The following is a 25,466-nucleotide window of genomic DNA, read 5'->3' as shown; positions in this document are numbered from 1 at the left end:
TCTGTGGCTTGATTCGCTCTCTCAAAAAGCTGAGTTCATTAGCAGCGTGTGGGCAACTTCTATTCCTTAAAGTTAAAAGTCCAAACAATGTAAGTAAATGACTATAGACATGAAAACATGTTGAAAGCCTTCTGTGACTTTCCCCGTGTTTAAGTTGGTAGTGGATCTGCAGATGAGAACTATAGGAGTTCAGAGATGTGCTCAGTGCGTGAGATAACCCTCTTCATTCTTGTGGTCAACCAACAGGGTGATAACAAGAAAATGGAAGATGCAAAATGCTATTTAACTCTTCCTTATACAAAAGTGGAAATGGAGGAGAAGGAGACCCCCTCAGGGAAAAGTCTGCACCATCTCGCCAACTTTACACCCAACAAAGACAGTACAAAAGACAGCTTCCAGATTGCCACTTTAATCTGCTCCACCAAGCTCACCCAGAATGGTAGGTCTTGCATTAGCATCCCGGTGGTGTCATGCTGTATATTTGAATTTAAAAGGGCAATTTCTTTCTGCAGATGTCTACGACATTGTGGCACATACAAGCATACTGCTTTAACTTCAATCTTGCTGCTTCACGCATCAGTGATAGCCCAGTCCCAGCATTGTTGGCATCAGTACTGCCCTTATTTGCTTTAGAGTTCCTGCTCTAAAGCAAACACAGAGCAGAAGAAAAGACATACACTCTAATAAATGTCCTGGCTTGAGATATCTTCTTCTGAGTGAATGAGAATCCTGCAAAATTGTCTGCTGAATGCTTTATGTTACCAAACTACACCAAGGTTTTCCATTAATAGCAAAGCCAACTTTCTTGCCAAGACAAAAGAGCCACCTCAGGGTAATTTTCTGTACAACGCAGTGTGACTTTTCCTTGTAAGCTGATTCTAAAAATAACCTCTAGTACTTCTTCTGTATTATTCTGCAGCCATTAAGTCAGCTGTGCTGTTGTAATCTGTTTCTAATTGCTGATGTTCTGTCCTTGCTAGTTGACCTGCTGGGTTTGTTGAACTGGCGTTCCAACTCTCAGAACATTGCCCACAACCTAAGGAAGCTAATGGAGGTAGAAGGAGGAGAAATTGTAAAGGTATGCGTAGAGATTTGAGTCACCTTGTTATGCAAAAGCTTAAATACTTTGAAGGTTTATAATTGTGTTGTACCCAAAAGCTCCCTGTAGGAGCTAGGGATAGCTGTTGTTCTAGTTGCTGAGTAATGGCAGAACAAATATATGTGCTTTGCTCCAAGCATTCTTAGTGGGAATTCATCAGAATTGCAGAAGTTACATGTAATGAGATCAAGGTGGTGGTGACTTTATTTTCCCCCATGTCCTTGCAAAACTGAAGATATGTGCAAAGCCTAGCTGTTAATTTTCAGCAGTGGCTCTGGACTCCTTTGGGGACCTGCTATGGATCTAAGAACAGAATGCTGTTCAAGGATCAAAAACCCTCTAGTCAGAGTGGGAAGCAGGTTGGGAAGCACCACAGAAAATAGCCTTCTGGGGGAGCTAGGAGGTAAGACGTGCTGTAGTTCAGAGTGCAGATTATGCAAGGCCATGGTTTTACCTGTTTTAACTGCTTAGCAACTGAAGTAAGTGCTGTGTCATTGCAAACCAGTCTCTATATGCTGTGCTAAGGCATAACATTTTACAGGTGTCATTGATTGATTTGGCCCAGCACAAACTGAAACAATGTGGATTTTACTTAGTGCAAGTTGTATTCAGTAGCTCTTTTGGATGGACCTTTTCTTTTGCATGGCAGGCTGGTTAAAAAGGCAATAGAGCAGAAATAGTGAGGACAATCAGAGCTGATAAGAAAAGATCCCCCTTGCTCCTACAAATGAGAATGGGATGGTCATCATGACCAGCATGTGAATGAACAAAGGGCTGAGATCCCTTTAAAAATGATCTTTTGTGTATGACTTTTACAGTTCAGCTGAGCTAGACTGGAGGGGAGGCATGATCCAAAAGAACAGACTCCTGTGCAAGATTCCAGTAGTACTCTTTTTTTGTCTCTTTTGCCATTTATTCCTTTAGTTTTTGCAAGACACTCTTGACGCGCTTTTCAACATCATGATGGAAATGTCAGAAAATGAAACCTATGACTTCCTTGTGTTTGATGCCCTGGTGAGTGACTTTTTGGTGCGTTTTGGGTGCTGATCAACAACTATGTACTTGACAGCTGAAGGAAAAAAGTGAGGTCAAATATATCCAGTTGACATTGGTTGGGGCCAGTGAGTATAGGGGGACAGAACGTCCTAGTTCTCATACATGTCATTGTATTAACCAGGACTGAGTGCTACCTCGGAATGCAAATAATCAGAATCTCAAGTTCCAGCTTGAAAAGAATCATTTAGCTTTCAAAAGCAGCCTTCAGCCTTTTTAATCCTATGCAGTGGCAGTGGCATATAATGACTGCAAGTAGTGTCGCTTCCTTTATCAGTGTTGTTGCTTCATGGAGTACCTGCCACTGTCTCTAAAGGTTTCCAATCTGAATGCTGATATGAGCTTCCTTCCTTCTGAGAAACGATGTAGTCTCACGTACCGCAGCCTTTAGTCAGCGCATGAACAATACTATGTGTAGCATCAATGTTAATAGAAAAAGAAATAAACAAAAATTAGGACCCAACAAAACAAACGGCATGATTGGAGGCTTAAGCTGTGCTGCAATTAGTTAAAGGCTGTGCAACTCTGTATCATCTCTCTCCTGTTAAATTTTTTTGGCAGGTATTTATTATTTCCTTGATCGGAGACATAAAGTTCCAGCATTTCAACCCTGTACTTGAAACTTACATTTACAAGCACTTCAGTGCAACTCTAGCATACGTGTAAGTATTGGTAACCACAAAGCCACAGGCTGTCCTTCAAACAGCATCTCTCTGATACTGACAGTAAATTAAACTCGTGTGGTCTAAAAAGCACAGACCCCGTATGATTGGGTTTTTTTTGTCCTATTCTTCTCTGCTTCCAGGAAAGAAAAAAACCCTGCAGTTACCTTTTTTACTTTGTTAAAAGTTTCCATTGTCTGCATTTTTTTCTGCAAGGACAAGACAGTACTGTCATGGCAAATGCTGCATTAAGGGCATGTGATTCAGACTCTCTTTTGACCTGTAGTACTCTCGCTTTATTTTGTGCACGTGTGTGTGTTATAAAAGGGTCTTTGTGTTCTTCAGCTTGCTTTCCTATCAAAACCAGGCTTCTTGCAGTCAGTCTGTATGGAAATATCATTGTAAGTCACTGCACGGGCTGGGGGGAATTGATCAAGGAGGATAAATTCATTAAAAGTCTGATCTAATAGGTATTGCTGCTGCTGGAACCGTTTTGCCTTGCCTGTATCTACCCAGGTCCTTCAGAGTACTTTGAGCAGAAGAAAGTTTGACATACTCTGTATAAGTGGGTGTAGTCTTAGTAGTGTGTTAGAATGGCGTTGTGGCGAGCAGAAGAACCGTACGTGGCCGATGTTGTGGTTGATGGTAGCAGAACTAAAATGAAGTTTGCTCCCACCAGTCTGCCGACAGCAGGCGAGTTATGGTGACCACAGACTTCAGAGAAAGGCCAGATGTCACGGTGGGAGGTTTAAACAATATGCATTGAAACTCTCAAGTAGGAGGCCATTTATTTAGAACGAATTCTCGGTTCTTCGCATTTGGAATTGCACTTGAGGACGATGGGAGTAATTTTGTTTTCCTGTAGCAGTTGCATTTGTTGGCTTCCAAGCAGTTTCAAGAATTCAGCTCGCAATCATTAGTCTTACTTCGCCAAGGAAGGGAAAAGCTGTCAATACCCAGAATTTATTTACTTACATGTGAAGATTTAGTCCCTGTTGAGCAGCCTGTTGACTCTGTGTGCTTGAGGTGTTAGTTGAGGTGCCTGTAGTGGATTATGTGCCCAAGAATGTGTAGGAAACTGGAGGAGAGGACGGGAGCAACATCCAGGTCTCTTGACTCTCCAACTCCCCTTGCTCTAGAGCCCCTGAGCCCAATGGTGATTACCTTCATGGTAACAAGGAACTCAATGTTTAAAACTCTGGCCAGTAGAGGCAAAAAACAAACTCCTTTTCCCCTCTAGAAATCTCTTGTTGTTTTTAGTGATAGGTGTTAATTCCCAGCCCTGAGTATGAAGCCTCTGGCTGGAAATACGATACAGCAAAGCTCTCAAGCCCTCACCTCCTGGATTGCTTTCTTCATCCTTGTCCTGGCTGTGCACTCACTGTGTGCAGATGATTTCCTTTCCTGCTTCCCTGTAGCCTGAAGAAAATTTCCCTGAGGAAAATTCTTCATTCTTATTTCTCCTTACTATAAATAAACTTCTTTGTCTAATTAATGGGCACGCTGTGTCTTAGCTCTGTTGTTCCCTTGTCTTGCTTTCCAGCTTAGCTTGACAGTGTGATATTTGCATAATACCAAGTGGGCTATAATATTACGTGGTGCCCTTCGTGTGCTCCGTGTGCCAGAATTTGACAAAGCAGGGAATTGGATGCTGGCAGTACGGGATGCAGAGCAAGTGCAAAAGCTGTTGTATACTTATCTATTGCTCACACACCACTTGGAGTGCTGTGAGTTGTTTAATGAAGAGGACTTTGGTTGAAGGGCAGTAAGATTCTGATCCTTTGGTTCAGGAGAGACTAGATAGTGAATACTCATCAGCATTTATGCAATGTTAGTATTGCTTGGGGAGCCCTTGGAGCTCTGTGTTGGAGAAGGCTAATGCATGCAGAAGGTGTTAGTCCACTTTTAAGTAGTAACAGGTTTTCCAGATTCCCGATTCCTTCATTTTAGGGAAAAAGAAAAGCACAAGAACCGGGATTCGGAGGCAGAGTTGGCAGCCATGGTTCATCCATAGAACTGGTCCTAAAAATATGGCACCCAAGAAAGCCAAAAGCTTCAGCAGAAAATAGGCCATGAGGAGTAACTTCTGTTATCAGATTATTGGACCGTAGGTCCTCTCTGAAATAAGGAAGCCAAGCATACACAGAAACTTAACTCTGTCTTTATTTATTCCCCCTCCTGATTTCCCAAAGGAAACTCACTAAAGTGCTGAACTGCTACGTGGGAAATGCCGATGACTCCAGCAAGACAGAACTGCTGTTTGCTGCTCTGAAAGCCTTGAAATACCTCTTCCGATTCATCGTTCAGTCACGAATATTGTACTTGAGGTGAGGCTTGGTCACTGTCATCTTCACCGTGTCTCTTTTTGGAAGTCAGTGCTTCCTGTCAGCATCACTGGAGAGAATATTCCTCGGCTTTGTTGAAACTCGTTTAGTTTTAAGACAGAAATGAGCAATTTGATTCTTGGAACCTAAGCAGATTTTCAGGCACTGGCAGTTAGGAAAATGCACCTTTCTGTTACAACAAGTTTCATCAGGAAATTACAACTGTAGTAACTGCAGAATCCCAGATGCCATTTTTGCACTCATTTCTTTGTAGAAGGAGATAACTGTAAGATGTTCTTCCGAAGTATAAAATTATATTTCAGCTACTGTGATGCTATTAGCCTAGATTTACGTGTCTAACTGTATCCCTTTCTGTTTTTTATAGGTTTTATGGGAAAAGTGAAGATGGTGATGAATTTTATACTGCAATACGCCAGCTGTTCTTCTCCTTCAATGTCCTCATGGACCGTCCTTTAGAGGAGGCTGTCAAGATTAAGGTATGCATAATTTGCAGGAAAAGCTAATACCTTTTATTACATCAACTGATACATTTGGGGGAAGGCAGAAAAAGGGTCAAGCTTTGAGGTGCATAATCCCATTCAGATGAGTCACAGCAGAATCTTCAGAATGTCTGTCGAAGTGCTCAGTGTGAAAGGAAAAAAAGGATTTAAGCCATAAAGCTTATCAAATAAAGATGAGAGCTTCTTGCTGAAAGCCCTGCAGCAACTGCTAGGGTGAAAGCTAACAACCAACCAAGATGAAGCATAGTGTGGCATGGAGGACTCTTCAACCACTAAGGCCAAGCCTATGATTGACAGTGATGCAAATGTTAGACCACTGCAAAAATGAACATAATGCTGGGAATGAAAGGACTGAAAAAGCAGATGGTTCCTAAATGTATCTTAGATTGTATATTTGCTTGTTTTTATAGCGTGGACTGGATTATGTACCTTGTGTTCGGGCTCTGAGGAGGAGCAGAGCAGCCATGCAGTAAGCCTGGCTAAATTGCTGAAGGCAATGAGTCCTCTAGACTGTTTATTTCAGTTCTGCTAACCACATGCCTTTCTCTGCTTAAAGGAAAGATTGATTCTAAATTTTGAAATAGTATTTGGGTCGTTTGAAGTCCTACTTGGATTACAGTGTAAGCAGATTTCCTGCTGGCAGCAGCCATGGAGCATCACCCAGAGACCTTCAGTTACTGTTGCACCCAGGTGCTTGGATGCTCCATCTATAAAAGCCATTCTGGGAACTGTTTAACATATTCCTCTGTCTGTGGACATGCTGAAGTATACAGAACGCTGTGTCAATTTAAGTGGTGCTGTTTGTGTCAGGCTACAAGGAGCTTAATCCCCGGAACTGCAGGATGTTTGCAAAAAAAACGACCAACTTGGCTATGAATCCTTCCTCCTTCACTTTTTCCACCCCGTGCTGCAGATGTGTAGTTGCTGGAGGCTTTTTGGATGCATACATTTGATCTCAAGCCAGATCTTTGCAGGTGTCTGCATATTTGCTCTTGACAAAACTAGATTTGCCATGTGAGCCACGGGCATTGCTGTTGAGGCTTTACGCCCTTTCAGAATGAATGAGCCAATCTCACTCAGTTTCCATGTATGCTTTATGTCTCTCTTTTTCTTGCAGGGCGCAGCTTTAAAGTATTTGCCGAGCATCATAAACGATGTCAAACTGGTCTTTGACCCTGTTGAACTCAGGTAACCATATTAAGTTTGCCTTCCAAACTCGGCTCATCTGCTGGGAAAAAACTGGGAGAGTTTCCTAAAAACAGCCACTCTGTGATGTGCTAATGCACTTAGTGCATGATTTTTTAGGAAGCTCCTTTCAGGGCTTTGGAGGAAGTCAGTTTACTTCAAAGTAGTCTGTGCCATTCAACAGCTTTTACATAGGAACCCTGAGATTTTGTTTGAAACCAGAATTTGAGGACTGGAGAGCCATGCGTGGAAATATCATGCAAGATTCCAAATCTTAATGATTGCTTCTGAAGCAAACTGAAACGTGCGACAAAGGCACCTTGGTCAGAAAACAAAAGTTGTATCTATTCAAGAAATTCATCACACTGTGGATTTCTTTTCTTTGGCATTCACCGCTTTACCAGGAACCTCCCTTTTGTGCTTCCTTGTTCTGACACACATAATTTGCTCTCAACAGCAGACAGACAGCAAATGTACATGGAATTTAATTTAATGGAGTCTGAGATTAACGTGAGTCATCACTCCTGATGAAAGGGGCATCTGGAAGGATGTGCACTTGCCGTTGTGAACAGCAGTGTTTCAGGCTTCAGCAGTGCAAAATTCTGCTTTCATGTTGTGTGAGATTGTGATCACTTTACACTGGATGTGGAGGATGTATAGTATTTCCTACCTATAAGCTTTTATGGCATATCTGTTGCAAGCTTTATTTTGAGAGCCTTTTGCCTGCAGTTTCTGCGTACTGTTTGGTTTTACTGAGTCCTTTGCTAAGTTTGTAGGAATGAACTAAGTGACAATTCAACGCAGCGGCGAAACTGCTCGCCTTGCCCAGGTGCAGGGCAGTGTAAGTGTGGATGGAAAGGTGCGGGGTGAAAATGCTGACTCTCCGTTTGCTTTCTGGTTTGCATGCTAGCAACCTCTTCGGCAACTTCATCCAAAGCATTCCCGACAACCAGTTGGTTCGACAGAAGCTGAACTGCATGACCAAGATCGTTGAGAGCGATCTGTTTAAGCAGCCCGGTGAGTAGCCAATGGAAGCCTCTGGTTTCTTTGTGGAGCCGTGCATCTTTGCAAGCAAAAATGCCTTGTCTCTCTAAACAAACGTGTCTACGTGTTGTTTAAATAAATCATCGGCAATAGTCTGCCATTAAATGCATCTTCAGGAAAATTCTTGGCCTTAGTGGCTTCAGGAATGAAACTTTGTTGTTGTTCAGTGTTTATGCAGTGCTAAGTACAGTAGGATCCTGATTGAGCAAGCTGATTTAAAGAGCAACAGGAGGTGAGTGACCTGTTTGATGTAACACATACCATGACGGGTTATTTGTCTCTCTTAGTCTGTCAGAGGTAACTCAAGTGGACTGAAGCCTGTGTTTTGGTGTCAGAGATAAAGAGCAGACAGCTACGGTGTGTTACCTGTTTATATGGAATGCTGAAGAACCAACAAGATACAGTGCTCTGTTTCATTTTCAGAATGCAGAGGTGCTCTTCTCCCTCTGCTGATAGACCAGCTGAGTGGGCAGCTGGATGACAACTCAAACAAGCCCGACCACGAGGCCAGCTCACAGCTACTGAGCAGTGTTCTGGAAGTTCTGGATAGGAAAGATGTGGTGAGCATGCACTCTCAAGGGTGACAATTAAGGTTAATTCTTTTTTTTTTTTTGAGGAGTTGGGAAAAAGAACTGTTATCAACTTAGCTTTGAAGAATCACGTAGTTCAGGTGGTTACAGAGCTTACTGCTCTGTAATTTTTTTCAATCTCATTTCACACAAAGTAGCAGTGTCCAAGAAGAGGTCATGCAGAGATTGAATTGGTGGCTGTCTCTGCGGTGCAAGGAACAATTGCTTTCCTTCCTCGGAACCAAAATGCAGTTCTCAGTTTCTGTGGTGACTTGGTGAATTATTCTGGAGCAAGTGATCTAAGTATTTGGTTTCTCACTGAAATAAGGACAGCAGCCATTCAGTTGGGGGAATACAGTTTTGCATCACATGAGTCATGGGAATGGGTTCTAAGTGGCTTTGGAAAGAATAATTTGAAACGAAGAATTGTTCAAGGGACAAATGTCAAATCAAATTGTTCAGTTCAGCTGTGCTGGGATGAACCAGTGAAGCTGGAACAGATGAATTATGCTATTACCTCTTCTCCAAGTTTATACCAGCAGCACTCAAATCAGCTGTTGTTGTGTATGTAGTAGGTCGTCTTCTTTGCATGCTTGGGTAATAACTAACTGCTGTCAGGGCAGTCCTCCCACATCAGGGAGCTCTCTATAGAACAGTATATGTAGAAAACAGTCTCAGATTTTCCTTTCTGAACATCCCCAGGGGCCCACGGCTGACCACATCCAGCAGATCATGGAACGCTTGCTAAGGAGAATAAACCGCACGGTGATTGGAATGAGCAGACAATCTCCACACATTGTGAGGGCCCTTTACTTCCTTCGTTTACTACCTTTGCCCTCTGTAATATTGGAATTTATTCTCCTGGGAGGTTTCATTGTGTAGAGTGGTTTATGAAATCATCACTCCACGTCCTGCAGCACTTCTGTGCCACTCAAACGTGGCTTCTGCTCAATGTCTGTGGACGGGTATTAGGATACAAATTGTTCCACTCCAGCAGCAATTTCAACTGAGTCGCAATTGGCTGCGATTCCAAGTTCCTTAGGGCCCTCGTGCATGGAGAATTTGGTTTCAGCCCATTTCCTAACACACAGGAATCTTTGCTCAGAAGAAAATGCTCTTTTGCCACCTTCACTGAAAAGGACTAAATGCTGAAGGATTCGGCATCTCTAAATGGGAATTCTGATTACTGTGTTGCAACTTAGAAAGCGTAGGAAAGCTTGTATGTCCTTATTTGCACTGTACATAAGTGTGCAGAAAGATGGAAAGATTGAGGGCAAGCAAAGATAGTAATTTCATCAATTTAACAACTCTAAGGGCAGGTTGTTGCTATTACCAGCATGTCAGCCATGGGAATTTCAGCTGGACATGCTCAATTAAAAACGTAGTGATTCATGTAAATATATATATATGTACACACATGTATGTATGAAGTACTCATTCTGATGTTTAAAGGATGTGTTTTTCTTGCAAACTGTGATCCCTGGGTGAAAAAGAAAGCTGTACTCAGAATTCATTCTTGAAAATTGGGAAGTCAACTGGTATGGGGGAGAGGGGAAGGCAGTCAGACACACTAATGCCAGGACACAGATGAGCAGGATTGTGCCTGGTTTTGTTTGACTGGGCAGAAGCCTGGAGGCACGTGCTGCACTTTGAGCTTTGGTGCTTAATACAGAAAAATAATGGAATGTTTTTTGTTTTTCATATTCCTAGGGAATTTTTGTGGCCTGCATGACAGCCATCCTGAGGCAGATGGATGACGTCCATTACAACCATTACATCAATACTTTCAAAACCAGGCAGGACATTATTGTAAGTCAGCTTGGCTAAGGGATTAGCTCAGTCCATAAAGAATTGCCCTCTACTCCTGAAAGGTCATTTCAAGTTACTGTGTTCAGTTTAGACTGGTGATAATGCATTCATCAGCAATGACTTCTGTGCTCCTAGAGCCACAGCCACTGGGGATATTTTCACATCACCCCTGCTGGGTATGGACAGTGGATGCTGCTGAGCCTCCAGAGCCTGAAATTAGCATTTGGAGCATTGATAAAAACGTGTTTAACAACTTTTTAAGTCCCTGCAAGTAAAAGGTCGGGAACCAAAAGAGTGAATGAAGATGCTCTCGCTGTATCTCTTTTTGATTCTGTTTCTTTATCTACTTCTTTCTAGTTCATCCTACCTCCCAGTTTAATTAAGAGGTTGGAAAGCTTTCGAGTGTATCTAAAGGAAAGAAAAGACAGCAATTTTGAAAATGCATCTGCATTAATTTCTGAAAACAAGGAGGACTTCTATTAATGAAGTCCTATGGGATAATAGCTAAAACCCTAATACTGGCTTCTAATTTAAACCAAAATGCTTTGTCTTGCTTTGGTCGGTGCCAATGGAAACAGTTTTCTTCCTGTTAAAAGCAATGTACTATTCATCTTCTCGGAGACTTTCAATATAAAACCAGGGGAAACATCAGGCTTTGATTTTTGGGTGGGATTTCTGTTTTTTTGAGGAACTTAGAACTAATTGTTCTGTCCAGACTTGTCACCAAACCGCTCTAGGAAAGGTCAGAACCAAAAGCAGGATTTATGCAAGTCTCCATAGCACGACACAGCAGCTGTTCTGGTTTTTCGTCTCCCTACTCCCAATTTTGCAACTGAAAGTGCTTGCTTATTGAAATACTGCCTGGAGAAGAGCCCGGAGTTGTGTTCTTCCTGTAAAAGATACATCAAAACCCACACAAAAAGGTTTGCAATTCATTTTGGATGGCAAGGTGATCCTTCTGGTTCCCTGCACAGTTGGAGTTGCTTGCAATCTGTTGAGCAACATAGCCATCTACAGGACACACGCATTTCTGTCACTTGTGCACCAACAGGGCTAATAGTCAATAGGGAGCATTCAGCATCTAGTTTTAGAGTTGCTTTTACCGTATTATGCAAATATATTTTTACGAAGAGTTCGTTAGAAAACAAAAATGAATTTATAATTCTTGTAAATCTCAAAATCTAGAGAAGCAAGCCTATGTTTGTGATAATGTGCGAGTTGTTAATCCCAATACAAAGGTGTTTTTTTTTTTTTGTATTGTAATAATTGTTTTTCTTCCTTTTTCTTGCTTCTTGTTGGTTTTCGTGTGCTTTGGTATTTTCAGCCCCACCACAGCATCATTACTTGGTTGGTTTAGCACTGCTTTAAGTTAATGCTTGTCTTCAAGGTGCCCCTGGATGAGTCCAAACCTTTCAGTCAAGCTTTGATTTAATAACGCCTGGAGGATTTTTACTGAGGCAGCACCAAATGCCCGTTTGTCTCATCACATTCAAGTTGCTTGCCAATTCTGTAGAGCAAGCTGTTCAACTTAACAGAATTTTTTTTGGGTGGTGTTCTTTGCAAGGTGGTGATTTCTCGCCTGACCTTCGTGTCCCTCTGTTTTTGAATGCTGATGTGATGTCTTTGCAGAGAACAGAATCTATTTAAATTCCCACAGTTAGCATTTTTGTCCGTAGAGACCAGAATGTGGAGAGATCGATATTATTGATATCTATATCTCCTTTCACTCATCTTGTCTTTCTCCTTTTTCCTTATCCTTGCCTTGCCAAAGACTTCAGGTGTGCTAGCTTTGTTGGGGGCAGGCTGGCACTTGTGCAAAATGCATCTTTTTTCTATGATAATATTCTAAACTCCATGTCTGAAGGTATGTTTATTACCTCTTTGTAACAGTCTTTCTTAAACTAGGAAAGACTTAAATAGTTGGAGAAGTGAAAAATGTGTTCTGGACTTCCATCTTTACAGAAGGTACTGGGTCGGGCTGCCATGCTGTCGTTATTCAGACATCTGGATACAAGTGCTCGAGCGTTGGTTTTGCTTTTCAATCCATCTTGTGCACCAGAACTCATTACAGCATGGCTTAATTTGGAACAGTAAAGGTAGATTTAATTAAGCAGGAATAATTCCGTAGAACGTAGTCTCCTTCTGCCATTGAATGGATGAGATGTCAGATATAATTTAGTTATTGGAATATATTCCTGCAGTAAGAGATCCTTCTTAGGAGGTGCAGTGTATTGATAGGTAATCAATGCAGTAGTTAATCACTGCAATTGCAAATACTTGCATTTCCCTATACTTTTGTGCAGATAAAAAGACTATTTTTTTCAACCTGTGCTTTTTTTTATTTTTCCAACAGGACTTCCTGATGGAAACATTCATTATGTTTAAGGATTTGATTGGAAAAAATGTCTATGCATCTGACTGGATGGTCATGAATATGATGCAGAGCAGGTACGGAGTTGCTGCTATTTTAAGTCGTGTTTCTGATTTGGAGTCTTCTTGCTTCTGAAAGGAGGGTGGTTCCCATGGTCAAAGATTCAGTGTGCTGGCCTGTAAACCCAGATTCATTTCTGTCCTCTGATATGGAGTTTGTCATAAGGGTGCAGTGTGGAGAAGGACATGGAGGTGACAAGTTGTTTGAATGCATCAGTGGTGAGGGTGGGCTGAGCTCTGGAGAAGCTACCATCTAGAACAACGCTGCATTCTCATACACACTGACCCAAAATGCATTTTGCTTTTTCATCTGCCTCCAGCTGAGGTTAGAAACTGAGGAACAACTTCTCCTCAATGGCTCTTTCCTGCGGAAGAAGTATAATCGTGCTTCTTCCCAAATCTCATATAGCGATGTGTGCTCTTGTCTACTGAGCTTACCTTCAGGAGACACGTAAACCCAGAATACAACATTACTTTATTTTTTCAAAAGCCACCTTTTATTTGATATTTTTATCTCTTTCAGGGTTTTCCTCAGGGCAGTGAACCAATTTACCTCTGTGCTCAACCGCTTCTTCCTGGATCAAGCAAGTTTTGAGCTCCAGGTAACGGTTCCATTGTTTCTCGATTTTCTTTTGGACATCAGTGTTTCCTGAAGGGCACAGAGAGCAAGCAAATCCCACTGCTGCCAGTGGAAAATGTCTGTAGAGTCAGCTGAGTGCGCTGCATTCTAAACTACAGATTGGTGGTTAGCACAGCAGTGAGCACGAGCCAATGCAACTGCTGTAGGATTTACGGAGTCAAGCTGAGTGGTCTGCTGGATAAAGCTGAATTGTGCTTGACAATTAAAATACTATGGGATGTAACCTATGATCACTTCCTTAGGTTGGGAAGTCCAAGGTAGAAGGAGTGGTAGATTTTAAGTTGCCATATGGGGTCCTTGGGGTCCCTTCCAACCCAAGCCATTCTATGATTCTGTGAAATGCTGTTGGCTTGCCTGCTTTGGCCAAGAACAGACTCATCTTTGCTACTGCACTTAGTTGGTAAACTTCCTCGTTAACTGTGAGACCACAGCATTTGGGCCTGTATGTAACTGCTGTTCAGTTTGTTGCTTGTCCTTTGCCTTCTCCTATTTTGGACTTGTTTCTGTTCCACAGCTCTGGAATAACTATTTCCATTTGGCAGTGGCCTTTCTCACTCATGAATCCCTCCAGCTGGAGACGTTCTCACAAGCCAAGCGCAGCAAAATTATCAAGAAGTGAGTTTACACTTAAAAAAAAAAAAAATGCCAGGCCTTTTTAATTTTAAGAAGCATCAGCTTTGCAGAGGTAACTTCAATAAATAAGCCTTCTTCATCTTATTTGTAATACTTCTTTCTAGGTATGGGGACATGAGGAAAGAAATTGGCTTCAAAATAAGGGATATGTGGTATAACCTGGGTGAGTTCCATCTACAGAATTATCTTTATTCAAGCTGTTAAGCTGGATTTCTAATAATTTCTTTCTTTATATAAGCTTTTTGTATTTAATGGGGGGAAGCACATGTAGGTCCAGCTGTTGAAGAGGACAGAGTTTCTTTTCCTTTTTCAGTAAATAGCCTTCAAAAGCTGATCCTTTTTCATGTTCACTGATGAGATGATCTTTAAGGGATTCCTTACCAAGGAAGTTCTACCATACGAATGCCAAGAGTAGAATTTTCCAGGGAGCCTTTGTGATGTGCATTATTCATACAATTCAGTTCTGTTCTCTTTTTTTGGACTGTTTTTGAATTTTGGAGCTGTAGCACGTGAATGGCAAAACGTTAATGACAAAAATGCCTTCTAGTTGAAAAGTCAGTATTTATTTTCTTTGACTAATGCGCTTGCACATTTGAATATCCACGTATCACATGACTTCAAGCAACTGTGTTCCATTAGAATGTATCTGACGCTGTCTTTCTTACAGGTCCCCACAAAATAAAGTTTATTCCGGCAATGGTAGGCCCAATCCTGGAGGTAACTTTGGTCCCAGAGCCTGAGCTACGGAAAGCTACCATTCCCATCTTCTTTGATATGATGCAGTGCGAATACAACTTCAGTGGGAATAGAAACTTTCATATGGTAAGGGAGCCCCATACGTTAAGGGCAAATGTTCCACAGTGTGCATTGGGCAAGAAAGAGAACAAAACCAAACAGACTATAAGAAAACAAAATGCAAAAGAAAAACCAAAAGCACAAAACAAACATTGTGCTAAACACTTTTGGAAGTAATCATTAAGTGGTTTGTCAGGAGTCTTCAGTTCTGGCCCTGACTGTATCTCTGCATGTCTTTGATAATTCACGAACTGCTCTGTTTTAGTATCTTTCTGTATTTGCAGATGTGGAGCATTGTGAATGCTGTTTCTCTCATTATGAAATGGAGAACAGTCACACAGAGGACAGACACAATTTTCTTGAGACTGTGCAAGTCAAAAGACTGAGCAGAATCTCTGAGTTCCAACCCTATGCTAATTTCTCTGGAAGTTCCCTTTTATTGCTACTGAGAAAACACCAGACAGGAAGGAAGAAAAAGAGAGTCTTCTCTTTAGTCCTAAAGTTAACTTTTCTCTGCAGTTTCTAAGGCCTTTTTCTTCCATTTTTCCTCTGGGAATATCAGAGCTTAACATCTCAACTGGCAGACAGTGGACCCTCTAGTTATGCTGTAGACAGTCTTCTCCCTGGAGATGGGTAGGAGACATCCATCCAAGAGGCAGCCACCTTGGCATTTCAGGTTGTTGTCAAGTGTCATGTGCATCTCCCTAAGCACCCTACTCAGTCCAGTTCAGACCCCAGCTTCAATGTGTATATTGGGATCTTTCTTCCCTTGAGGTCGTCAGTGTTTGGCATGGTTGGCCCCAGGGTCTCAGGGGGTTTTGGATATTAGTAGCAGGAAACTGGATATGTGGCATGGATTTTCTATTCCAGCAGTATTTATCTAATATTTATGATGTCCTTCATATTTTGGAACAGGAATGTTTATACCTCGGTAATTATAGCTAAAACGATGTACTTGACTTGCTGGTATGTAACAGAGCACATCTTCAGGGCTGAGCACGGACTTGGGTCTTGTTCCATGAGAAGCTGCTTTAATTAGCAGTCACAGCTGCTTCTTTGGTCAGAGAGCTGTGACTGGCCCTTAACTGGTGGTAACAGTTCAGTTTCTTTAGGGTGTGTGAATGACCATTATCATCTGTAATTGGTCATTAAAAATACTTCTTCCTAGCAAAACTGAACTGCTGATTGATGGGGGAGAAGGGAAGGCACTACACCAGAGCATCACTTCCCAGTTTTTGTAGGATCAGAAAGGGAGGACTCATATCTCCCTGCTCCATCCTTGTCTTCTTGTCTTCTTACCATTTTTGTTCTGGTGAACAATGAAAGCATCCTCTAGCTTGGCTTGTAGAATCAGGGCCTGATGAGCTGAGAAACACCAGCTGATCTCAGAAACACCAGCCACAAACATTTCTGATCGTGCCTTTGGGAGCTGCTGTCTATTCAACAGGTTTTTTGCCTTTTCAGTTTGAAAACGAGTTGATAACCAGACTGGACCAGGAAGTCGAGGGAGGCAGAGGGGACGAACAGTACAAGATTTTGCTGGAGAAACTGTAAGTTTTATAGTGAAGATGGAGGCTCTTTGTTTACAGTGTGGTTGGCTATTTTTCTAAAGCAAAGAAACAGAAACCCTAATGTGATCAGTGGCACTGAGTCTAGTTGGAGGTCTGTCACTAGTGGTGCTCCCCAGGGGTTGGTGCTGGGTCTGGTCTTGTTCAGCATCCTCATCAATGACCTGGATGAAGGGATAGAGTCCACCCTCAGCAGCTTTGTTGATGATTCAAAGAAAGGAAGGGAATGATTGACACACCAGAAAGCTGTGCTGCCATTCAGCAAGACCAGGACAGAATAGAGAGTTGAGCGGAGAGGAACCTGCTCAGGTTCAGCATGAGCAAGTGTAGAGTCTTGCACCTGGGGAGGATTAACTGCATGCATCAGTACAGGTTAAGGGCTGAACTGCTGGAGAGGAGCTTTGCAGAGAAGGACCTGGGTGTCCTGGTGGACAACAAGTTGACCACGAGCCAGCAGTGTGCCCTTGTGGCCCGGCTCGCACCCTGTGGCCAGCAGAGCAAGGGTGCTGATCCTTCCCCTCTTCTCTGCCCTGGTGAGGCCATATCTGGAATACTGTGTCCAGTTCTGGGCTCCCCAGTTGAAAACAGGCAGAGATCTCCTAGAAGGAGTCCATCAGAGGGCAACAAAGATGATTAAAGGCATGTAGGACCCTTCCAACAGCCACAGTTCTTTGATTCTTTCATTGATTGCTCCAGTGAGTAGGAAGAAAGCGCAACTGACAGTATTCTTAATGCTGTGCAGGAGCACTGAGACTGACTAATTGCCTTAAAATGATATATTTATACAGGAGAAGCCACTTGAAAATTATCCTAACCTTGCAGATGCAAGCCTAGAGACAGGTGCTGCACTAGCAAGGAGATTATAAGTGGAGAATCCTGGGAACAGCGGGCTCAGAGCTAACCCAGTCAGAGCCTTGTTGATGCACCAAGAGGAGAGCTGGGGTTTTTTTGATTGACAAGGCAAGCTTTGACCTGCCCAAATTGGATATCTGACTTGGATGTATTGCCTTTCATCTCACTGGATTTTGTCTACAGCCTCTTGGAGCACTGTCGGAAGCATAAATACCTGTCTGCATCTGGAGAAAAGTTTGCTTGGCTGGTCAGCAGCTTGCTGGAGAACCTGCTGGACTACAGAACAATCATGCACGATGAAAGCAAGGAGAACCGCATGAGCTGCACTGTCAATGTGCTGGTATGGGGGAAGGCTGGGTTTGGATGCTGCTTTAGTGACCTGGCTTTTGTGGTGTGATCCTGGGGTGGATCAGGTGCCACAGAGTGAATTTGGTGACCTCAGATTGCCATGCAAAATAATTCACTGGGAAAGTGATTTCTTTGTCGGTCTCCAGGAAGAAAGCCTTCAAGTAAGAGGTCGCTAAAATAAATTTTTTAGAATTTTAAATGATTTTCTGTGTTCATTCTGGTCAATGATGGGCCCAAATAAGGCTACCATCTATTGGCAGCTATAAAACATAGACAGGTATATAATTCAAAAACAAATCATGTGTCTGAGCCTTGCTTATATGGTTACCTGAGGCCCTGAAATGCGGGCAGGAAAGAGGGCTAGCTGATAGTTTGGGAGATGTGGACTTAATTCCCTGTTCCTCTGTGAAGAATAATTGTATAACTTTGAACCAGTTGCTTTCTGTCTTTCCCTTAGCCCTTTTCTAGAGGTAGTAGTAGCCCCAGCTTATGTCAGGGGAATGATTTGAGGCATATATACCTCTTAGTGGGCAAAGTGATAGCAAACATCTTTGAAATATCTGAGATTGATCCTTCAGTTTCTTGTCTAGCAATGATTATGCAAATCCATGGGGGTTTACATCAGTTGGACTATTTCTTTTTCTTCTTTTGGCAGAATTTTTATAAGGAGAAGAAACGAGAGGACATTTATATCAGGTAGGCTCTCTCCTTCTGTAGTCCTATAAGAAGCCTTTGCTTCCCTCGTTGTTCAGCACACTGATACAGCAATCCATCACATAAGGTGACAGTTGTTTTTCATTCATTTAGATATCTGTATAAACTCCGGGACCTGCACACAGACTGTGAGAACTTCACCGAGGCAGCATACACCCTCCTCCTCCATGCAGAGCTGCTCCAGGTAATGCATTAAAGGCAGCTTTAGTTTCCTCTGTCAGAGGATGGGTTTTAAAGGAAGTGCATACAGAATAAAGAATTCCCTCTTTTTTTCCTGTTTGTTTTTTAAAGTGGCTTTGCATAAGCTAGGTTCCAGTAGTCATTAAGGAGCTTCCGAATGTTGCAAATTACATAGAAGCTAAATGGATGAAAGCAAAAATATTATTATCTTATTATACCCATGCAGTAGGTTAGTCTGTCCACTGTAAAGACTTACTCATCTGTAAATGTTCCAGTTCTTTCAGCTTTGCCTGTTTTCCTCTATGCTAGTGGTCTGAGAAGCCATGTGTCCCCCATCTGCTGCAGAGGGACAGCTACTATGTCTACTCACAACAGGAACTCAAGGAGAAACTCTATCAAGAAATTATCTCCTTCTTCGACAGGGGCAAAGTGAGTTTCTTTGGTGTTCTTAGCGTTCACTGGTACTTAGATTGGTGACAGTAGCTGCCAGAAGTTGTTTTTAAGGGGAATAACAAGCCTTGATGCTTTAGACCTGGCTTTTAAACAAGCCAAGGATTAGCATGAGCAGGGCATCTGTTTGTCTTTGATATGTTTCAGTCCCATTTCCTTGTTAGCTGAAGATCTGTAAAATTAACCCAGTTCACAGTGCTGGCTAGATGAGGAAACCACAGGTATTTTTCTTGCTTTTCCTGGCTAGTGGCTTTTTTTAGTGCTTTGGTGCTTTGTTTTTGCGTTGCATTAAAACTGGTTTATCTGGCTGATGCCAAACTTGGGTTAGTTTCCCTTTGGGTAGATGGTTCTGTGAAGACTAAATGAGACAAACCCAGGGAAGCCTGGTGAAGGGGGAGATGTGTTAGTGCAGGAGAACACTGGGCTTCTCTGCTTTGCTGATCGACAGATGGGAAGAGCTGTGTGACTATGACAGTCATTGCAAAAAATGTACAGCGTGGAGTCGAAGAAAACGTTGGCAGTGCATTAAACTGCTGCATGAATTAAAATCAGCTGAATTTTTGTGTTGCCTGTCTGTGGTAGTCAGTGCTTTTAACTGAATCTTTTCTATGTGCTCTTCTTCCCCCACGTCCTTCCCTTCATGTTTCTTGGAGATGTGGGAAAAAGCCATTCAGCTAAGCAAAGAGTTGGCTGACATGTATGAAAACAAGGTTTTTGATTACGAGGGACTCGGTAATCTCCTGGTAAGAATTTTTCTTCTTCATTTTCTGCAGGCTGCTAACTGCTTAAATTAATATCATCGAGTAGGGTAAGCCCCAGACAGAACTTTGTTAAAAACAAACATAATAACGTAGCCCCTGTGGTTTTGTAAAGGTCAATATTGGAAGAATGCTTCCCTGACTTTTTTTCTGTCTTTAAGAGTGTGTGGTTTTGACCTTGCCATTAGCATGGCAGCATTGTGTGAAGATGTTCAGCATCCTTAATATTAATCAAATAAGCTAACATTTGCATAGCGTGTTGTCAGGCTCCATAAATTTCATCACCTTGCTATTCGTGCAGTAAAATCGCTGTGCATCCACACAGACCTAGAATGGCCTTGGTTCAGAATGACTTCTTTTAATCACTAAAAATGTAACCAGATGGTCTTTATGTCCTTTCATATGAGAATCATCTGCCCGGTGTTATTTCTGCCAGTTCTCTGACATTTGTCACCATTTGTGTCTGCTCAGCTTTAGAACGTGTTTACTTTTAATTTGTGTTGCAGTAGTGAAAGATTTCAAGTATTCTCCTGAAATCCCCCCAAAAACATGGCATTGTTCTGCGGACCGGGACGTGGAGTTGATTCTGGCCCAGACAAATCAAATATTTAACCAAGTAAATGGATAAATATGAGATATTGTCTATTAAGAAAAACAACTGTAGAAAGTATTCTGTAGGGGAGACCCAGTAGATCAGCACTTGTCACTGGGAATGAGAGCTGCAATCTGGCGATGTCCTTGAGCACTCTGAAGTGAAACTGGTGATGATTTTTCTTTTTCAGAAAAAACGAGCTACTTTTTATGAAAATATTATGAAGGCAATGAGACCTCAACCAGAGTACTTTGCAGTTGGATACTATGGTCAGGGTTTCCCCTCTTTCCTCCGGGTAAGGATTCTTCAGTAGTCAAGATCTGAAGTAGTGGGGACCCTAAAATCCAGAGCCCCCAAGGAAATTCAGATGCCAAACTCTTTCTTTTTCTTTGAATGCTACTGAGAGATAGGAATCCCTGAAGTATTTCAAAACAGTCCAGCATAGAAAAAACACAAGTTGGAGTCTGATTTTTTTTTTTTTGTATTAACAGCTTTATTAAAGCTAGTGTGGTGCAGCTGGGTTTGTTGGATCATCGTTCCGTTCTCATATGAACTTAAGCAGAATCTACCTTTGGTATTAGTGCCCTCTAAACTTCTTCAAAATATTACTGTTGTTAGAAAATGTTTAGCTTGTAAAGAGCTTACCCATCTTTTTTTAATCTGAACTTAATTTTAAGGACAGGGATCATTGCGTTGCTCAAGCAAATTAGTGAGAGTGTGGTCCCACGCAGAAGAATTCAAATGCAAAGATGCTTCCTGTTTGAGATTGCTGCTAAGCACTGCTGGATGTGTGCTAACCCTAACAGGAGAACCTAGCCAAAGTGAGTCAGATGGGCAGGGTGCAGCATACTAGAACATTTTCCTGACTATTATTTAAAGTCAGGGTACATTTACGTTTCCAGACTGGAGTTGTTTGAAGCTGCTGTCCTTAAATCAAAGCCAAGTTTTATAAAAATAAAGATATTAACTTAGAACTGTGGAACTGGATGGCATAGAAAGTTTTTACCCATAGGTCTTCTTTTCGAATCCAGTTCTTCCAAAAACCACCTCTGGTTGGTAGCCAGTATGAAAAGATATGCTGTAGTCTTCTTTTAAGCCCACAACTTTGGTGGCTGGTCGTTTCATTCGGGGTGGCTGGAGGGAGCCAGGTGTAGATCTCACAGGGAGGTCCTCCAGTTGACTTGTACCAGAAGATGGCAATCACACAATGGCTTTTGCCAAGGATGGGTAGATAATCCTACTGCCGAGTTCTACCCTTTAAAATCAGTTCCTGTGTCTTTGCTGTCTGTGGAGGGCACCCCAAAGATGCTTTGCTGTCTGACAACAAGAGTGCAAGTGTGACTTAATGCACAGAGGGAGATGGGCACTCCACAAAATGCATTATGTCATGTGCCCAGGCGTACCTGAATGAATGAATACCCAGTGGCCCTCAGAGGAGCAGTCTCTGTCCATCAGTCAAGCACACTGTTGAAACCTCCTGATGGCTAAATGGAACAAGCCTGGAACAATAGCACTGGCTATTGTGAGCTGTACATGCTGGCCAGTTGTGGCTTACCAATGGCAACTGTATCTAGTATGCATTCTGGAAAAGTATGCAACAATTCAAAGCAAGGGAGATAAAGCAAAACTGCTAGAAAGCATGAGCATGTTCCATAACACTGGTGTGCGGAAAATCAACTTTCTAGGCAAATATGGGGATGCCATTGCAGTGCCTTGCTCTTGTGTTGTCAGTCTAGCCTGTGTTTATTTTCTCATGTTTTCTGACTGTTTATCTAGGAGAAAGTCTTTCCTGTGAACTAGACCTCTGAGACTACTCAATGCGTGTTTGGAAAGCTCTTTCTCATTGCTTTTGATGTTAATTCTGTTTGTTTCTTTTTTTTTCTGCTGCCCACAGAACAAAATTTTTATCTACCGTGGCAAGGAGTATGAACGAAGGGAAGACTTCAACCTGAAGCTCCTCACCCAGTTTCCTAGCGCTGAGAAGATGACCAGCACTGCCCCTCCAGGAGAGGAGATCAAATCTTCTCCTAAACAGTGTATCTTTTGGTTCTAAAATGCTTAGACACATTCAAGATCTGTCTCCTTCCTGGAATTATAGGATTACTAAACAACAGATCAATAAGCAAGGGATTTAGTATTCCAGGAGAGCCTTGAAGCAGGCACGGTGCATGAAAATAAGATGATCCAGAACTGTTAATAGTCAGCTTAGACAGGGAGATAACTTGGTGTCTTGAGAGTTAAATGAGTTGCTGGTGGAGTGAGACCTTTGCTGGTTGCAGGACGGGATTTCTTGTACCCATCTCTCAAGCAAGGAGTGCTGACCGCTGTGCTGTGTGTGATCCACTTTGGTATATCCAGGTGGAAGACATAAAATACAGGCAGTGAAGGTGGGAGGAGGTATGCTGTCTTCTTGCTTGCATAGCTTTTAGGAAATGCCTGTTTGGTTTTTTTTATTCACCCTATAAATTGCTGTGTAAGAAATGTGAAAGGATTTCTTCATTCTGATGAAAGCTGTTGGGTGAGCAGCCCTCCTTGTGGGCTTCTTTCTATTTCTTTGTGCTGGGGGATCTGCACAGCGTGCAACAGCGTGCTGCTCAGCGTGAGATCTTCTTTCTCTTAATTGTGAGCATGCCCAAGTGCAGTTGAGTGAAGGCACTTCAGACTGTTCTGTTTGTAACTTCTATCTATGTCAGATATGCTCCTGGAAGACACATGTTAGTCAACACCATGCTGCTAGGCTTCTGGCCTGTGTTGTACAGGCCAGACTAGAGAATCTGATGGTCTGCTTTGGCCTCAAAAGTCTGTGTACAAAGGCGCAACTCAAGCAGTGATACCAGATGCTTCCCTTGCACTAAGCCTGCCAAGCACTCAATCCACATAGGAAATTAAAATTCATTCAAGACCAAACTTGGTATCAAAAAATGCCTTCTCTGTTGCTGCTTTGTTTCAGCTACTTCCTTTGCATCTGTTTGTGTTTGTTCTAATGTTTTTGGCTCAAGATGAACCTGAACTGCAAAATTTGGATCCAGATCTGAACTCTTCCAAAAGTTTGGGGGTGTTTGGTTCCGGGTCCTTGGCATAGCCCCATTATAAAGGGGAGCAGCTGCATAGCTTGGATTTGGTACAGGTTCTTCTCGGACTCTTACAAACAGCATCTGAAAATATGAGAAGTTTGAGTGCCCAAATTGCTGTTGTATTAGGCAGGGGTGGATGGTTCTGTAGTTTGTTTTAATTTCATGTTTGTTTGGTTTTATACTGAGAACCTCCTTGGTCTTGGGCTCTTTTTAACTTTTGCTTGTAATCTCTTTCCAAGCTCTTGTATGATATAATGCCCTGTGCTTCCTTTGGTTGTTTCATAATAGTGTGCTGGATCTACTAATTAAGCTGTACACCATCTCAGGGAATGCCTGCACACACAAACTGGCTGCTCTTCCACCAGTTCGGAGCTAGGAGCTGTATAGAACGCTTAGTGATGGCACAAAGCCCAAGCTAATAAGCTCTCCTGAGAAAAGAAGTCTATTAGCTTGGGCTCAGTGCTTGATCGACAGCAGCTATGTGGTTTTGGGTCAGGCCTGGCAAGTTTCCAGCTGGCTCGTCAAGGTGGGCAGAACGACCTTGTCTTTGCTTTCAGAATACTATGTAGAGATATCTATGGTGAAATAAAGGATGTAAGGGTCTACCCTACCCACCAGTGAAACATTGCCCCTTCAGAGTAGAACTGGCAGGTGATTCTCAGAAAGTGGTCTGTTAATGTGAGCCAGACTGTCTGTACTTTACTTTTCCATGCAGATTTTTACTTGCTGAAGACTTCAGTCCTTAAAACAGAATATTGCAGGAATAACGTTGTGCTTGGGGATTCTGGTACTAATTTGTCTTGTATTTCTGATAAGGTTCACAGGTGTAAAAGATGAAGATGGTATAGGTGTTGACTGATTAAAAACAACTAGCTTTATTGATCTAGAAATTGCACGGGCGGCATTTTCACTGTCCTGGAAGAATCTGACAAATAATTGGGCAGGGAGAGGGAAGAGATGGATGCGTGCATTGCAGAACCTAGTACAGAATCCAGTTTTCCTGTCCCTGAGGTAGAAATCTTTAGCACCCAGGCTTCCCATGCGTTTCACCAGGGGAATTTGAGTAGCTGGAAGTATTCATTTAGCCCTTGTCTTTCAGGGCATTTAGTTCACGGGTAGCATACCGACCACAACAAGCAATGTAATTTCTGTTATTGTTGATCAGCAACTAAGTATTTCTCTTCAGACATGACAAGAGCGCAGGGAATTGTTGAGAAGTCTGATGTTTGATGAAAACAGAAAGGGCACTTTTTTTCCTTCTTCTGTTTTCCCAAAAGAATTCGTAGTTTTTCATCCTTAACGATAGCGTCTCAGATGTGCAGTGCTTTATAGTGAAGCCTGTGATGAACCTGCCACCTAATTATAAAGACAAACCTGTTCCTGAACAGATCTTAAAGTAATTTCTTTTCCTTGTCTCTCAACATTTCCTCTGTATTTTTCTGTGTTCCATCCATCGAAGGATGGAGTGTCTTTTTGTCTCATGTGAATTTGTATCCTGGTCCAGTTTAAACTTCAATATTTTTGAGAGGCAGTAGAAGAACAGTGATGTAAGGAAGGTGGGTGGTGAGAAAACTCACCATTTTCTCTGCTTCTTTGTAGCTACTACAGAGCAAATGAGGTGCAGCAGTTCACGCACTCCCGACCATTCAGAAAAGGAGAAAAGGATCCAGAGAACGAATTTGCTGTGAGTCCTTCAATTTTAATGCCAACTGCCTCAGTTGTCTGTGCTATATGTGAACTGTTTTGTGCATTTGCTGATTTTGTCAGTGGCATTTTGAGCAGCACTCTAACCGTTTTTCCTTCACCTTTGGCAATAGAGTTTGGCTGCTAAGATGTTGGTTGCAGTCTTTATGCAAAGATAATGTGATATACTGAGGTGCTCTGTACCTGTGCTCAAATCTTTGATGTAGGATCCACAAATACTGTAGTTTTTAACCGTACTGTTCTATGGAGTGCAGTCTGGTGTCTGCTGGTGAAAGATCAGCTCAACTTCAGGCCAACTTCTAAGATACGCAGTGGAGAGTGAGCTTTGGGCATAGTTTAATAGCATGTTTCCTTGCTGCCTGTGAGACATTCTCTGGTTCACGTGTCGTGGTTGGGCATATTGCATACAACTCTGGCTAAATGTACCATAATCATCCCCCTGGTCGTGGTTTAAGGTTTTCT

The 25,466-nt window shown here is 42.3% G+C and overlaps 1 protein-coding gene across 4 annotated transcripts in view; it reads left to right on the top strand.

Moving 5' to 3' along the window:
* Positions 1-25,466, top strand: part of DOCK5 (dedicator of cytokinesis 5) — a 103,774-nt gene that overhangs the window by 62,789 nt on the left and 15,519 nt on the right. For all 4 annotated transcript variants that reach the window (XM_021375125.1, XM_021375126.1, XM_021375124.1 and 1 more), the window contains 26 exons: positions 247-439; positions 981-1,078; positions 2,024-2,113; positions 2,714-2,814; positions 5,007-5,141; positions 5,524-5,635; positions 6,777-6,847; positions 7,755-7,861; positions 8,312-8,448; positions 9,160-9,255; positions 10,168-10,266; positions 12,620-12,714; positions 13,220-13,298; positions 13,851-13,951; positions 14,074-14,132; positions 14,637-14,791; positions 16,229-16,314; positions 17,368-17,524; positions 18,188-18,228; positions 18,340-18,430; positions 18,736-18,855; positions 19,530-19,619; positions 20,417-20,521; positions 22,121-22,262; positions 24,615-24,696; positions 24,900-24,984. In XM_021375125.1, coding sequence (XP_021230800.1) covers positions 247-439; positions 981-1,078; positions 2,024-2,113; positions 2,714-2,814; positions 5,007-5,141; positions 5,524-5,635; positions 6,777-6,847; positions 7,755-7,861; positions 8,312-8,448; positions 9,160-9,255; positions 10,168-10,266; positions 12,620-12,714; positions 13,220-13,298; positions 13,851-13,951; positions 14,074-14,132; positions 14,637-14,791; positions 16,229-16,314; positions 17,368-17,524; positions 18,188-18,228; positions 18,340-18,430; positions 18,736-18,855; positions 19,530-19,619; positions 20,417-20,521; positions 22,121-22,262; positions 24,615-24,696; positions 24,900-24,984 — 2,727 coding nt within the window. The remainder of the gene's footprint in view (positions 1-246; positions 440-980; positions 1,079-2,023; positions 2,114-2,713; positions 2,815-5,006; positions 5,142-5,523; positions 5,636-6,776; positions 6,848-7,754; positions 7,862-8,311; positions 8,449-9,159; positions 9,256-10,167; positions 10,267-12,619; positions 12,715-13,219; positions 13,299-13,850; positions 13,952-14,073; positions 14,133-14,636; positions 14,792-16,228; positions 16,315-17,367; positions 17,525-18,187; positions 18,229-18,339; positions 18,431-18,735; positions 18,856-19,529; positions 19,620-20,416; positions 20,522-22,120; positions 22,263-24,614; positions 24,697-24,899; positions 24,985-25,466) is intronic.

This window comes from Numida meleagris, chromosome 21 (assembly GCF_002078875.1).
Source record: "Numida meleagris isolate 19003 breed g44 Domestic line chromosome 21, NumMel1.0, whole genome shotgun sequence".
Classification (NCBI taxonomy): Eukaryota; Metazoa; Chordata; class Aves; order Galliformes; family Numididae; genus Numida; species Numida meleagris.
Note: the sequence above shows the minus strand (reverse complement) of the source record. Positions and strands in the feature narration are given on the sequence as shown.